Genomic DNA, 15,951 nt, shown 5'->3' on the forward strand with positions numbered 1-15,951 from the left:
CTATGTGATTCTGGAGTGAATTCTCTTCAGCTTGTGTCTCAGGATATCAACCAAAAACACATTCAGGGAACCATTGGCCTCCAGACCAGGGGACAGGAAGTGAAGTAAAGACAATTTTCTTTACCACTTTCCCGCTCTCCATCTCCTTCTCCCTCTTCAGGAACTCGATGGCCTGCAGGATGGCGCGGTAGTCGTGGATGCCGTGCTCCTGCAGGATCTTCTCGTAGTCTTTGGGGTTGTGTCCTCTCAGCAGGTCCACGATGTTGAAGTCTCCTTCCTTCTTGGGACTCTTCTGCTTCGAGGGAGTCCTGGAAAACATCAAGAACAAAATCAGATGTGAGAAATCTCAGATCCTCTGCTCGTAAAGAGGACGGAGTTCTGTCAAAGAAACTTCCTCAATGTCAACTCCTCATTTATCCTCAAAGGTGATATAAAGAAACTCTTGTTCACTCAACTGGAGTACATCCAACAAAGTCAGAGGAAACTTTGCTAGAAATACGTCTCACACGTGGTCTACGGTGCAAAACCTCTCCAGCCGTGTAATAATGGTGATTCAAATTGAATACATAATGCAGTTCATAGCTTGATTCTGTAGCTGCTGAGCACATGATGATAGAGACTTCAAATTGAAATAGCTTTATAACTTATAACTATATTTTGGTTGTTTCTCAAAATGTTTCTTCTTTCCTCTTGAGTGTAACGTACTACAGCCTCTGCAGTGTGTTTGTCTGTATTTCTCCTAAAACATGTTTCCTACTTCTTCAGCCGGGTCCGGATGTCTCCCAGTGCCTCCGCCTCCTCCTTCTTGCTGACCTCCAGGTCGGCGCTGCTCTCGATCTCTCCGTGTTTGTTGGTGGCGACGCAGCGGTACTGACCCGAGTCCGACTTGGTCACCTCTCTGATCTCCATCTTGGAGTCCTGGCCCTTCTGCTCGATGGAGATGCGACCACCGGGGGTGATCTGCCTCCACTTGCCCTTCATCCACTTCACGCTGGGGATCGGGTCTCCGCTGATCTTAGCGATGAAGGTGGCGGTGCCCTCTGCAGAGGAAACACGAAGAACATGAAGGGGCGTACACTTCCTCCTGACCAACACTTCCTCCTGACCAACACTTCCTCCTGACCAACACTTCCTCCTGACCAACACTTAGGTAGGTCTTAGGTAGCTAGGTAGGTAGGTAGGTAGGTAGGTAGGTAGGTAGGTAGGTGGGTAGGTAGGTAGGTAGGTAGGTGGGTGGGTAGGTAGGTAGGTAGGTAGGTGGGTAGGTGGGTAGGTAGGTAGGTAGGTGGGTGGGTAGGTAGGTAGGTAGGTAGGTGGGTGGGTAGGTAGGTAGGTAGGTGGGTAGGTAGGTAGGTAGGTGGGTGGGTAGGTAGGTAGGTAGGTAGGTGGGTGGGTAGGTAGGTAGGTGGGTAGGTGGGTAGGTAGGTGGGTAGGTGGGTAGGTAGGTGGGTAGGTGGGTAGGTGGGTAGGTGGGTAGGTAGGTAGGTAGGTAGGTAGGTAGGTGGGTGGGTAGGTAGGTAGGTGGGTGGGTAGGTAGGTAGGTGGGTAGGTGGGTAGGTAGGTGGGTAGGTGGGTAGGTAGGTAGGTGGGTAGGTGGGTAGGTAGGTAGGTAGGTAGGTAGGTGGGTGGGTAGGTAGGTAGGTAGGTGGGTGGGTAGGTAGGTAGGTAGGTAGGTAAGTAGGTGGGTGGGTAGGTAGGTAGGTAGGTGGGTAGGTGGGTAGGTAGGTAGGTAGGTAGGTAGGTGGGTGGGTAGGTAGGTAGGTACTCAAGCTATGTAGCAGTGAGTTCTTTACCACATGTTTCACAAACTGCATTCCACTTACTCTCAGTGGCAGAAACCGTCTGCAGTTCCTCGATGAAGAACAGGTTGTCCAGTTTCTTGACGGGGGCGGCTGCAGCCGGGGCGGCGGCCTCCGGGGGGGAAACCTTCACTCCTGAGTCTGAAGAGAAATCATGACCAGGTGAGTCCGACATAAAGAAGCCCAGCCTCAAACACCAGCAGCAATGAAGGAGGGGGACTCGTTATGGGGTACTTTGGTTTTAAGTTAGAACCATAAACCTTAAACCCACAATATTTAAAAATGTGTGTTTTGGAGGTAAACAAATGGTAAAAGATTTCACCTTTTGAACAGATTGTAAACTTTGCAAGGCTTTTATCAGAAAGTTTAAGGAACAATAAGCTTATCCCCAAATGTAATTTCAGTAAATTAAGTAAGACACAAGGATTACATGTATTATTCCTATTCTATATTATCTTAGCTAAATGATCACAAAGCACCAAAACACATGCTCCTGGTTAATCATATAAGGTATCCAGGCTGGGAAAAAAACAGCCAAACTGAGAAGGTTTGTTAGATGATAAAAAGCCTACCTCTCACAGTGACCTTGGACTTGCAGAAGTTGCTGCCGGTGGGGTTGGAGGCCTTGCAGAGGTAATCCCCAGCCTCGCTCTTTGAGGCCGGGCTGACCTCCAGACAGGCCGACCCGCCAACAAACGTGATGCGAGTGTTCCCGCTGGACTTCAGCTCCCTCCTGTCCTTCATCCACTGGATGTTCAGAGGAGGGGAGCCGGTCACACGACACTTCAGGCTCAGCTTCTCACCCTCGTTCACCGTCACCGGCTCAAGAGGAACATCAAACTTCGGAGCCTGGCCAGTTTCTGGAGGAGAGGCGTGGAAGAAGGATTTAAACCGGGAACTGGACGTGCATCTCCTGCAGACCTAAAAGTCTTTGTGTTGCAGTCTTCATTGACCTAAACCTGAAATGAACCCAACTACACAGCCGTCAGAAACACACTCCAGCTGCTGATACGCAGCGAGACGGGAGTTTGGTTCACAGACTGAATAACTGTGTCCTGGATTAAACGTTCATTTGAACCAGCAACCAAGCTAGGTATCTTCCTCCACATTTCCCAGGGCTTGATTACAAAAATACATTCTTTGCATCCATACAAGTTATCTTCGCTGCACAAAACATATTTGTGAGAATATTTACAGTGGCCAAAGAACAGAACCAGAGTTCCCGTTAGAATATTTTTTCGCCGGTCAACATGTCCGTTAAAGTTTAAAACTTCTGTTGTAAAATGAGAAAAGTGCCGTCAAAGGTCTTCTTTGTTATTTATTGAGCTTTAAAACAAATTGATATGATTCGATATTAAACAAACTAATTATAGTAGAGTAACTACATTATTCAAAAGTGAACAGTAATTTATAATAACATGGGAATAATAAACAGAGCGCTCTCTCCCTCTCCTGACAGCCCGTCAGTATCATGCAGCTCGCGGATCAGTAATGAGTGACCCGACAGTAAAACTAAACATATCTATAACTAGTTACGGTAGTTTGAGAGGTGATTAAAATAGCTACGTGTGATATTCTAACCTGAAGTGTGTTTTGTCCGCTCACCGCTGCATGTGATCATGCAGAGCTGCGTGTGGACTCGTCAGCAGCAGCTGATCTCTCTCTCCCGTCAGATTAGACTTCACTCGCGTTTATGTCCATATGGATCAGATCCAGCTAGTTCTAGCTAATGATAGGACTACCTGCTTATTAAAAGACACCTAAACAATAAGTGTCGCTATACAACTGGGTGAGGCCACAAAGTATAGCGCAGCATTATGCATTTGTTTACATGCCTACCGGAACCCCGAGGCATTAGCAACAGATCAACGCACAATCAACCCATCCAGCACATCTCTTTCTCCACATTAAGTGTTACACATTAGAATGGACTACTCTTGTCTGTCACATACTCTTCTGTCTGAGACATAAGTGGCGCAAGTTGCGCAACTGATGCGGTATTGCGCTAAAGGGAAATGATTTTGAACAGACACTTTGACCGGAGAGATTTAGATTTGCCGGTCTTCAGCATATTTTACCGGTCGTAGTCCGGTAATTACCGGCTAACGGGAACTCTGCCTCTTACATAATTGTGCAACTTCCTGGAGTACTAATGCTAACAGAATCATCCGCTGCTGTTGGTGGGCTGACCACAGATGCAGCTTGTGTTATCTGACTGTTCTCAACTCCTGCAAACATGAAGATCTATTCATGGTAGCGATGTTGGGTTTTACCTGGAGATGATTGCCCTTTCAGAGGAACACACTACAGCCAGTCATCAGTAGACTATAGAGATGAATGAACCGATATACCTGTGATGTTCAGGGTCACCCGACAGGAAGCCTTGCCGGCCTCGTTGGACGCCTCGCAGGAGTACACGCCGCCGTCAGAGCTGCTGGAGTCTCTGACGGACAGCACGGCCACGTTGTTCTCTAAGCTCATGGCGTATTTGTCGGAGCCGTAGATCTGGTTGTTGTCCTTGTACCAGGTGATGCTCAGCGGCTGCGAGCCGGACACCCGAGCCTCCATCTTCACCGTCTTACCCACAGAATCCATCATGGACTCCGAGGGCCTCTTGGTGAAGTTGGGAGGGACTTTGCGCTCTGTTATCGGGGAGAGAGGAGAGAAAGTCAGGCCATGTTTTGACAGTGGGAAGGGGTTTCGTAATTCAGATCATCATCAAGAGGCCACCGGGCCTTCACAGAGCATCTGGGAAAACAGAGAGCCACTGAGGACGACATACAAACAACCTGCAACATACAAGCGAGCCAATAAAGAAAAACACAAAGACTAAAAAATCCCTTTTTAGAGCAAGCAAATATTCAGATGATGTGTTCTACAACAATGTGGAACACATGCTCTCAAGCACCTTTAAAACCCTAAGTATAATCTTTATCTGTTCAAACCAACAACCACAAGTTCACCATGAACACACCAACAGAATAACCCAGGATTTGAGATGTCATCAAATTCCCTTCGTGTTACCAACGGAGACAAGACCACAGGAAACGAGAACTTCACCGAACGTTAGGGTTAGTGACGGGAACCACACGGGGGGACGTTTGTACGGCGTTACCTATTTTAACGTTAGTGTGACAGGTGTCACTGCCTTCGGCATTGGAAATTTCGCACGTGTATTTCCCGGCCGAGGCAGCCCTGTCGCCGTTGAGGACCTCCAGAGTGCAGGTGGAGGCGGTGATTTTGACGTTGTAGAGGTAAGAAGCCCAGATCAACTTGTCATCCTTCTTCCACGTCACGTAGACCCTCTGGCTGCCGGAGTACGAGCACTGCAGCTTCAGAGGCTTACCCAGCTGGTGGCTCACGTCCGCCAGCTTCTTCACAAAGCGTACGGGCTCTGAGAGAAGCAATGTGGAGATCAGACACAGAAACCACTGAGGTCGAACATGCGTAGGACACGCTATGAATCTGGAAGTATCCGAAGGACCCCGTGGATGTTCTCATGCGTAGAAAGAGAGGCTACGTGAATGCTGGGACGTTTACCTGTATGTAAAGCAATACAGCGCTCAGGCATATGTGAGTGGTTACCTGGAGGTGTTATTAACTTCATGCATTAAGCAAGCAGGATGCGTTAGCGTTACCTAGTTTCACATGAGCATGGCAGGTATCAGAGCCTTGGGCATTGGAAATTTCGCAAGTATATCTCCCAGAAGCCTCTTCTCGGTCGCTGTTGAGGACATCCAGCACACAGCCGCTGTCGGTGGTCTTCACATTGTACTTATAGGAAGCCCAGATCACTCCCCCGTCTTTCTTCCAGCTCACGCTCAGTCTTTGGCTGCCGGTGAACGCCACTCTCAGCGACAGCGGCTCGCCGACCCTGAACGTGGTGTTTTCCAGCTTCCTGATGAAGCGGGCTGGCTCTGTGAGAAGCAGTGATGGTTGTTAGTTGTGAAGGCGGTGGAAAGCAAGCAGAAGCAAGTAACTATCATGATTTATGATCCACTGATGGGATTCAATCAGGCTTTAAATGTGCAGCGGATTGCAGAATCTCAACGCACTCCTGTGCACCGCGATGTGAAAGGGTTCATTATTATTTATATTAGGTTCTGACTATCCTGTCCATTTGGCATTTGTATTACATTTGTCAGGTCCACATTGAATCAAGAACAAAAAAATGCTTTGTTCAACATCCAAATATCGTAAAGTGTTAACCCCAAAGATTCTAACTTAAATAAATATCTATCTATTGTCGAAAGAGTAGATGCAGCTAGCGCAACTAACTAATGTCTGCATGAAGTAAATGCTATGACCGACAGGGTCCGTGTGGAACGCGTGCCCGCAGCCTTAACATCTGGCTAAATACTTAATTTGGGTGATAAACATGTAAAAGTAAATGTGAAGTATTGTAAGAACTCCAGTGTTGGACTACAGCCAGAAAGAGACTTGTTCCAGCTCCTCAGAAAGGACATCCTCTTTGAGAAAGTTTGGATGAAATCCATCGTAGAAGCCGGTCTGGGAGTACGATGAGATTCTGCTTCCTACAGCCACGTATAAGCAAATGTTTAATGCTAGTGTGAGAGGTTATACCTTTCTTAGCGGTTTTAAGAACGACATAAGCATCGCAGCTAGCCGAACACTCAGCGTTAGAGATCTGACAACAGTACAGCCCGGCTGCTTCCTCTCGGTCGCTGTTCAGGACCTCCAGAGTGCAGCAGGAGTCCGTGGTTTTCACGTTGTACTGGTACGAAGCCCAGATTATCTTCCCATCCTTGGTCCAGTTGACGTGAACTCGCTGACTGCCGCTGTACGTGCATGTCAGATGCAGAGGTTGGCCCAGGAGGTAGGACGTGTCCTGGAGCTTTTTCACGAAGCGCACAGGTTCTGAGAGAAGCAATACGGGTTAGTGAGGTCATGTAGCCGGAGCTGAGAGCTAATCAGTGAGAGAGAGTGTTAGCATGTTACCTAGTCTGATCTGAGCGTGGCAGATAGCAGAGCTGCTGGCATTGGATATTTCACAGGAATATCTCCCAGCAGCCTCCTCTCTGTCACTGTTGAGGACCTCTAACACACAGCAGCTGCCTGTCGTCTTCACGTTGTACTTGTAAGAAGCCCAGATGGGTTTGCCATCTTTCCTCCAGCTCACGTGCACGAGCTGGCTGCCCATGAACGTGACCTGGAGCTTCAGAGGCTGGCCGACCCTAAAGCTCATGTCCTGCAGCGGTTTCATGAAGCGCATCGGTTCTAGGAGAGATGGCAGCGGTTAGTCAGCTACTGAGGGAGATTATGTGAAATAAAATTAGCTGTTGAAGCTACAAGGAAGGCTCATTGCTTTTGGTTTTTAACAAATAACGTTGATAACGTAAAAGTTGGTGGAGAGTTTCCAGACGTTTAATTCTGTTGTTCGGACTTTGACGTCTTTCCAGAAAATGTACCATTGTGTCTCCTCATCCACTTCCTTTCCTGTTATCCTGTGTAGCATCAACAGATTATTAACTGCATAGTGTGTTGCACGACCCTGTGTGGCATAATTTATATGTTTCCATAGCCTGAAATTAATAATCTGTGCAGATAACTGTAAACTTAAAAATATATATATGTATCGTTTATTTATTACCATGTATAATATGAATTGACTTGATAAATGCTAAACGCTGATTGTTTGTAATGCATTGCCGTTCCCGATGAATGCACGTTTTGTTTGTGTGAATAAGACCCAGAACAATGAGCCCTCACTACCACTTGTCCTGTGTTACCTAGAGTGACCTGCGCGTAACAGACGGCGCTGTTCTCAGAGTTAGAAATCTCGCAGGAGTATTTCCCCACGGCTTCGATGCGGTCGCTGTTGAGGACCTCGAGAACGCAGGAGTTCTCCGTGGTCTTAACATTGTATTTGTAGCAGGCCCAGACGGGTTTCCCATCCTTTCTCCAGCTCACGTTGACTGGAGGGCTTGCACCGTAGGCGCAGTACAGCGACAGGGGGCGGCCGAGTGTGTACGTGGTGTCTTCCAGCTCTTTGATAAAGTGCACAGGTTCTACAGGAGGCAACGGGCATGTTAGTCAGTGGCAGGTTTGTGTAAGCAAGCAAATGCATGTTGAAGTCAAAGAGAACTTAAATGTGTCATTTCTAAATGTAAAACTGACTGGTTGCCAGAGGCTTTACCTATCTTAACCATAGCATGGCAGATAGCAGTGCCCTCTGAGTTGGAAATCTTGCAAGAGTATTTCCCAGCGGCCTCTCGGCGGTCGCTGTTGAGCACCTCCAGGCTGCTGGAGGATTTGGTGGTTTTGACGTTGTATTTGTACGACGCCCAAATGAGTTTGCCGTCCTTCATCCAGGTCACGTAAATGCTCTGGCTGCCGGTGAACGTGCACTCCAGCGTCAGAGGCTTACCCACTTTATAGAAGGTGTTCCTCAGTTTTCTCACAAAGCTAACAGGCTCTAAGAAATCAATCAGCAGTGTTGTGTTAGTGTTAGAAGATAAAAGATGACATGATATAGCCTGTGATTCACATGGCTGTAAAGACGAGAGGTGCTCAGGTGTGTTACCTAGTTTGACATTGGCGTGGCTGATATCGGTTCCCGCAGCGTTAGACAGTTCACACGTGTATTTTCCTACGGCCTCTTCGCGGTCGCTGTTGAGAACCTCCAGGACGCAGGAATCTTTGGTGGTCTTAACGTTGTACTTGTATGAAGCCCAGATGAGTTTACCGTCTTTCTTCCAGGTGACGCTCATCCTCTGGCTCCCGGCGTACGTACACCTGAGGCTCAGAGGTTCACCGAGTCTGAAAAGAGCGTCTTCCAGCTTTGTTTGGAAGCACGGCGGCTCTGAGAGGGGTAATGGTTGGGTTAGTTGCATGAAGCCTACAGTATGTTAAGCTAGCAGGCAGATGGTGGTCTACACTTTATGTAACCCTACTTAAAGACCACAAACCGCTGTAATGCTCTATACAACAGGCGGACACAGTTAATGGATAAAGCAGATGGTGTGTTAAGAGTTGTGACTTTACCTAGGGTGACGCGAGCATGGCAGACGTCCGTTCCCGCTTTGTTGGACATTTCGCAAGTGTAAGTCCCAGCTGCCTCTGGGCGGTCGCTGTTGAGGACGTCCAGGAAGCAAACTGAATCAGTCGTCCTAACGTTATACTGATAAGACGCCCAGATCATCTTGCCGTCCTTCTTCCAGGTGACGAAGGCCCTCTGGCTGCCGGCGTACGTGCACACCAGAGTCAGAGGCTTACCAACTATGAAAGTAGTGTCTTCCAGTGTCTTGATAAAGCGCACCGGTTCTGAGAGAAGCAAGGTGTGTGTTAGACAGGTGCCAGTGGTTATACTGCCATGCATGTACTTCAAAGTCTAGGCTGATTATGCTTTATGGGTCACATGTACCAACAGTCAGAGAACTACTCAAAGAAATGTGTATTCACCCAAAAGTTTATAACCAGAGAAAACATTATAATATATAAGGTAGGAAAACTACAAGTGAGAGCATCCATTAAGACTCTCTCTGAACAAGACCACGCAGGATTTATTTCAATAAAAAAAGAAGTATGTAAACAAGCATCACCTGTCACTGTCAGGTTACAGCTGGCAGAGGCCGATCCGATCCGGTTGTCTGCCGTGCAGACGTATTCACCGTGATCGAACTTGGTGGTTTTGGTCAGTTTCAAAGTGGCGACACCTTTAGAGAACTCCATGGAGCAGGTGTCAGATTTGCGGAGCTTTCCGCCGGCTCTAAACCAAGCTAGGGAGATGTCGGGAGTTCCTAAAATACTGCATTTCAAGGTAACCGCTTCGCCCAGACATACATCCACTGGCTCCATCTTTTCAACAAAGTACGGTCGTTCTGGAGCAGAAGATGGTGGTTTATGAACACATGAAAGAATGAATTATTGACTGAATGAATAAACCCTTCATGCTGCTTAATAATTGTACCTAGAATTGAAATCTGTGCTTCGCATCTGTCACTTCCGACTCCGTTGTCTACTTCACAAGAGTATCTACCGGTGGCCTCCACCCTGTCTGCGTTAAGGACCTGCAGGATGCAGGAGGAGTCTGTGGTGGTCACATTGTACTGGTACGAGGCCCAGATGAGTTTACCATCCTTCTTCCAGGTCACGTTGGTTCTGGGAGTGCCTGCAAATGTGACCTCGAGCAACAGAGGCTTCCCCTTCTCAGAGGAAACGTCCCTCAGTTTCTTCACAAAGTGCACCGGCTCTGAGAAAGGTCATTTCATCATCAGTAACACAAAGCTCACTCAGAAGAAGAAGTTAAACAAGTGCTAACAAACCTTTCACAAACAGGTTCACAGGGCAGCTCTCCTTCCCTGCGTTGTTAATGATCTGGCAAGTGTACTCTCCTGCGTGGGACTTCTCCACCTTTTGGAGCACCAAAGAGGCGACCCCGTCCTTCAGGGCCACCTCGCAGCCCCGGCCATGCTGCATCTCCTTGGCCCCCCTGAACCATTTCACCTTCAGGAGGGCGCTACCTTTCACTCTAGCTGAGAAAGACACGCTTTTGCCGGGCAGTGTTTCCTTTGCTTCTGGCTTTTCCACAAAGGATGGAGGTTCTGGGTTTCAAATAAAGAAGATGAGTTGTAAGAGATTTAATCACCATCTTTAACGCGTCCACGTTGGGAAATGTACTCGGCTCTATTCACGCCTACTGACCTGTCACATTCATGGAAGCACTGGTCTCACTGGCCCCTGCAGCATTTACAGCTTTACAGGTGTACTTGCCAGAATCGGACATGCAGATTGTCGGGACTCTCAGTTTGCAGGTATTATCGGTGCAGCTAATGTCGTAGTTCAACCCGCTCTTGACCTCCTGGCCGTTGTGGAACCAGGAAGTGGTTAAAGGAGCAGAGCCAGCGACCTTACAGTCCATCTCGCCCGGCTTACCAACAATAAGCTGGGTGTCTCTCAGCTTCCTGATGAAGCTCGGTGGAATCAACTTATCTATTGTCAAAAAAACAACCAGTTATGAATCAATTCAGAGCTAACTTTTGATAAAAGAAGTTCAAAATGTAAATCTAGAAACCGGACAAACCTGAGACGGAGAGTTTAGTTTTGCAAGAGGCCGTACCAACGTTATTGGTGATCTCTAGCTTGTACTCTCCGGCGTCTGCTTTGTCAGCAGAGCGGATCTTCAGGACGGCCACCTTCTTTGTGAAGGACGTCTGGTACTTGGCGCCAGCAGACAGCACTTTGCTATCTTTGAACCACTTAAGGTTCAGTTCTGGAGAGCCAGACACTCTGACCTCAAGAGAGACGTTCTCCCCTGACTTCACGTTCAGGGACTCTGGGCTATCCACAATAGCGGCGGGTTCTAAAAATCAGGGAATAAGTTATTAATCTAAAAAAAAATCCTGACCTGGCAGTTATGTACTAAAGTCTAAAGGAACCAACCTAGAACCGTCACTTGGGAGACGGACTCCACAACGCCAGACTCGCTGCTCAGCCGGCAGGTGTATTTGCCAGCGGTGGTGGAGTCAGCTTTAGGCACCACAAGGGTGACCACATTATTCTCAAAGGTGATCTTCCTGTTGTCCCCGTCTCTGAGGATGTGATCCTTGTCCTGCACCCAGGACACGGTCACAGCCTCAGAGCCTCTCACCGTGGCGCTCAGAGTCAGCTGATGGCCGACGCTCACCGTCTGGTCCACCAACTTCTTCACAAACGTTGGTTTTTCTGAGTATTGGTGGAGAGATTAAAGGTGAGGGGGGCTAATCACTAAGAATAGAAGCTAATGAAATGACCTTTGACTGTGTACTGACCTCTCAGGCTAACGGTAGTGCGACAGGTTGCACTTTCTACATTGTTGGACACTCTGCACTCGTAGAGGCCGGCGTCCTCCTGCTCAAGCTTCATAATGTGGAGCGTGGCTGAGCTGCCTTCACTGACCATCTTATACTTCCTGCTCTCCTTCAATGGCCGCTTCTCTTTGTACCAGTGAACCACGAAAGGTTGAGTGCCGTACACCTCACAGTGCAGGCTGGCCTCTTTCCCTTTAATGCCCTCTACGGGACTGGGAGTTTTGATAAAGGACGGGGACTCTGGAAGATATATCAGAGATATATTAATAAACTGCAGACTGGTTCAGGGTCATGCTCATATTCAGTCCATGCGAGGGAATCCATCCAGACGTCAACAAGAAGTTCATTAGTGAAAAAATCAGGAGTTAAAGCTGGAGCGCAGGACTTTTAAAAAAATAAATATACGTTCATTTTGAGGAAAACAGGTTCACAAAATAACGATGAAGATTAGCGCTGTGTGTTCTGCAGTATGACGCAGATGTGCTGGTGAACCTCGCCACACCTTCCTCAAGTCATAGCGAGCATTTCCATCTTCTGAACGCCAAGTGTTCTTCTTATCTGAACATCCCCTGTGTTCCCCAATATGGTAATTACTCTCAGTGACAGAGGGGGGAGACAAACACTCTGCACTCCAGCTTTGAGATGGAAAAACACAAGTCTTCTGGAGGTCATTCCACACATAGGGAAAAACATGCCTAAAAAAAGAGGAAACACTCATGCTGTCGAACACACTGGAAGAAAACAATCTGATTCCCCAACAGGGAGCAACTGTTTGTATCATGCTGACGTTTCCAAAAGCACTCATAAAAAAAGGTCAAACTCAAGACGTGATATTGGAATCTACATCACGGGGGCGTGTTCATTCCTTAGTATCATGCCACACAAGTTTAGATGGACCACATCGACGTGAGGCAGAAGCTGGATAGCTGACCTTGGACAGTGAGCACGGTGCTGCAGCTCAGACTGCCGGCATCGTTGTGCGCCTCACAGGTGAAGACGCCGTTATCCGCAAACCTGGTGCTGTGCAACTGCAGGTACGCAGTCGAGTCGACAAACATAGTTCTATAGTTGTCTCCGTCCGTTATCTTTTGGTCATTTTTATACCAGCACATTTTCAGGGAGCGCGAGGCGATGGCCTTGCATTCGAAACGGTATCCCTCACACTGCTTCACAAAGGTAGTGGGGGGGAGTTTCAGGACAAACCGAGGGGGCTCTGCAAAGTCAAAGAAATATCAAGTTACTATGAGTGGATGGATGGAGGGAGGGAGGTGACTGAACACAACACAAACTCCTGGGTAGGGAAGAGATGGTCAGGTGGTCAGGTGGAGGGAATAAAGAATAAGGTGCTTTTAAAAAAAGATGGAGTTATAGGGAGGTGATGATGGCGGGAGGACGATAAAAAAGAAGTCCAACCTTTCACCAATAACTCCGCTGCAGAGTTCACAACGCCCGCTGCGTTGCTAACTTGACACGAGTAAACCCCAGAGTGCTGCATCCCAACGGCGGGGAGCTCTACGGACGAGGAGTATTCGTCCCGGCTGATCGAACACCTCGGCCCGGGGAGGAGCTCCATGCCATCCTTGAGCCATTTCACCATTAACGGAGAAGTTCCCTCAAAGACACTTCTGAAGAGCACCGTGGACTTCTGAGCAACAGCCTGAGACTCCAGCTCAGCTACAAACCTCGGTGGCACTAAAACCCACACGGAGAGATGATTACTTCACAGGACTCACAGCCTCGGAGTAAATAATGTATAACGTTTGGATGCTAACCTTTAGCGGTGAGCACTGCACTGCACACACAGCTGCCTGCAGCATTCATCGCTTTACAGGAGTATTCCCCCGTGTCAGCGCTCCCGCTCAGTTTGAACTCCAGCGACACAGTGTTTCCAGCATGCAGGAGGTTATATCTGGAGCTCTTAGAGATGTCATCTTTCCCTTTGCTCCATTCAACAGACATTGGAAGAGACCCGGCAGCTTTGCACTGCAAGGTAACCACTGAACCCATGATGGCTTGAGTGTTTGTTAACTTCCTAACGAACGTCGGAGGGACTACTTCCTCTGTTCAGAGTGAAATGAAAAGAGAATTAGAGTCAGAGAGAGAATCTGTTCTACGATATTTGTCCTAAGCTGTGGAGTATCTTCACAAACCTAAAACTAGCAGCAGGACTTTACAGCTGCAGGCCCCGACAGAATTTGAGGCCTCCAGCAGATACTCCCCCCCGTCCTGCTGCTCAGACGTCTGCATGCTAACACTGCTGAGGTTGTTCTCGTAGCAGAGGTGGAACTTCCTGCTAGACTGGAGCTCTCTGCCATCTTTAGTCCACCTCAACCTGATCGGAGGAGTTCCTGCTACCCTGCACTCCAGACTAACCGGGTCTCCACAGGTCACTTTGACTACCTCTGGCTTCTCTTGGATGGTTGGTGGTTCTAAAACACCGGGACAAAGAGGTGAGTGCACTTGTTGGAGACAGCATTAAAGCTACCTGTAATGTTATGCATGAAGCAGCAGTACCTTGCACGAGCAGGGAGGCAAAGCATGTGACCTGCCCGGCCTCGTTCACCACCTGGCAGGTGTACCCCCCGCTGTGAGTCGCCTCACAGGAGGGGATCCTGAGGACTGCCTCTTTGTTCTCAAACACCCTCTCAATCTGTGGATCCTCTGGGATCCAGGTCCCGTCCTTTAGCCAGTGGACACAGAGAGGCTGAGAGCCCTCCACTGTGCAGCGAAACAACGCCACCTCTCCCAGATTAGTGGATAAATGTTCCATCTTCTTTACAAATGTTGGAAGGACTAATGCAAAGGAAAGACGTGGTTGTATTAACAGAAAGTGTTCAGAGGTGTAAACTTAATAAATGTCAGTGGTATGTAAAACCAACCTTTCAGAGATAACACCGCAAAACTGGAACAACTGCCAGCCTCGTTGGCTACCATGCACTGATACGGCCCAGAATCCCCAGCGTTACAGTCCTGGATCTGCAAGCTCACATGTTCACCATCAGTGATAATATACTTCTTACTGGATTTGATTGGCTGCTTATCTTTGAACCACGTGACCTTAAACGGAGAACTTCCTCCCACTTTGCATGCAAACACAGCTGGAGAACATTGAACAACTTCCAGAGACGTCAGCTCTGCAGCAAACCGAGGAGGCTCTGAAATAGAGAAGAGGAACTGAAGCAGGCTGTGGTTTGTTTCAGTCAAGCAAGATGTATGTCTAACACGAGGGAAACCAACCTTTCACTTCCAGCTCCACACTGCAGCTCTCTATCCCGGCCTCGTTGGAGGCTTCACAGAAGTATTTCCCGCCATCATGCTCACTAACTTCCCTGATCTCTAACGTGGCTTTAGAGTTTGTAAACGCTGTCTGGTGTTTGACGCTCTGGTGGATCTCAGCTTCATCTCTGAACCAGCGCACAGAGATCGGAGGAGAGCCCCCCACCTGACACTCAAACACCTGATTGCCTCCCACTCTGACCACTGACACACCCTCCGGTTTGTCAATGAAAAAGGGCGGTTCTGGAAAAACACACACAGGAGTTATTGAGCATGGTGGTCCGAACAAAGTAAAGACTAGTGATAAACAGACTAATATGAACCTTTCACAGAGAGTGTTGCCCGACAGGAAGTGGCGCCCACAGCGTTTTGTATCTCACACACATACTCTCCAGAGTCAGAAGCTTTAGCAGAGAGAAGCTCCAGAGAGCTGGACGAGGTGTGTCTGACCACGGAGTGATCAGCAGTGGACATCATCTCCTTCCTGTTTGTAAACCATTTGATGGTCAGCGGCGGTGTGCCAGAGACGCCAACATGAAACCTAACCATTGACCCCGGCAACACACTCATGGACTCAGGCTTTTCAAAGATGCATGGTGGATCTGTTGGTGGATAACACGGTTGTTGTAACATGTAAAACAACATATACAATGTGAACCTGGTACAGAGTTGTGAGGATAAAGTCTAACCTTTGACCACCACCGCCCCGGAGCACCGCTCTGATCCCGCCCTGTTTGAAGCCATGCACGTGTATCTGCCGCTGTCTGTACTGTCCACACCACTGATCTCCAGGAAAGCAACATTTTCATAGAAAGAGCACTTGTGTTTATCCTCAGAGCGGATCTCCTCCTCCTCTCTGAACCACTGTATTGTCATCGGCAGCGAGCCGGACACCAGGCACTCGAGATGAGCAAACGATCCTCTGATAGCTTCTGTCTCCGTCAGCCCTCTCGTGAAAGACGGTGGAAAAATTTGATCTAAGACATGCAGAGTGCAGAAACAGTGTTCAGCTGCTTGAATAAAGGACATAGACTCATTGGAGTTATGAAACCTCTGAATAAACTGAC

The 15,951-nt window shown here is 48.2% G+C and overlaps 2 protein-coding genes across 13 annotated transcripts in view; both read right to left on the minus strand.

Moving 5' to 3' along the window:
- ttn.1 (titin, tandem duplicate 1) overlaps positions 1 to 15,951 on the minus strand; it is a 236,951-nt gene that overhangs the window by 163,591 nt on the left and 57,409 nt on the right. The window lies entirely within an intron of this gene.
- Positions 9,487 to 12,704, minus strand: LOC307030607 (cell adhesion molecule DSCAM-like). 2 transcript variants are annotated; one of them, XR_013805718.1, is made up of 7 exons: positions 12,540 to 12,704; positions 11,570 to 11,848; positions 11,202 to 11,483; positions 10,843 to 11,121; positions 10,464 to 10,751; positions 9,730 to 10,363; positions 9,487 to 9,640 (listed from the first exon to the last, which is right to left on the minus strand). XR_013805718.1 is itself a non-coding variant. In XM_079667119.1 (6 exons), the coding sequence occupies exons 1-6, from the start codon at positions 12,664 to 12,666 to the stop codon at positions 10,065 to 10,067; spliced, it is 1,554 nt and encodes a 517-aa protein (XP_079523245.1). In that variant the 5' UTR covers positions 12,667 to 12,704; the 3' UTR covers positions 9,718 to 10,064. The 2 variants fall into 2 exon arrangements, 1 of the variants encoding a protein (XP_079523245.1); XM_079667119.1 differs by lacking the exon at positions 9,487 to 9,640 and having other exon boundaries at positions 9,718 to 10,363.

Source organism: Notothenia rossii, assembly GCF_949606895.1.
Source record: "Notothenia rossii genome assembly, chromosome: 2".
Taxonomy (NCBI): Eukaryota; Metazoa; Chordata; class Actinopteri; order Perciformes; family Nototheniidae; genus Notothenia; species Notothenia rossii.

Bases quoted from the DNA above. Each gene is read 5' to 3' on its own strand.
- LOC307030607 (XM_079667119.1), bottom strand. From the start codon at position 12,666: ATGTTTGTCGACTCGACTGCGTACCTGCAGTTGCACAGCACCAGGTTT. The intron at 11,849-12,539 runs GTCAGCTATCCA...TATATCTTCCAG, and splicing joins CACCGTGCTCACTGTCCAAG to AGTCCCCGTCCTTTATCAAA. The intron at 10,752-10,842 runs GTTTGTCCGGTT...TTTTGACAATAG, and splicing joins AACTAAACTCTCCGTCTCAG to ATAAGTTGATTCCACCGAGC.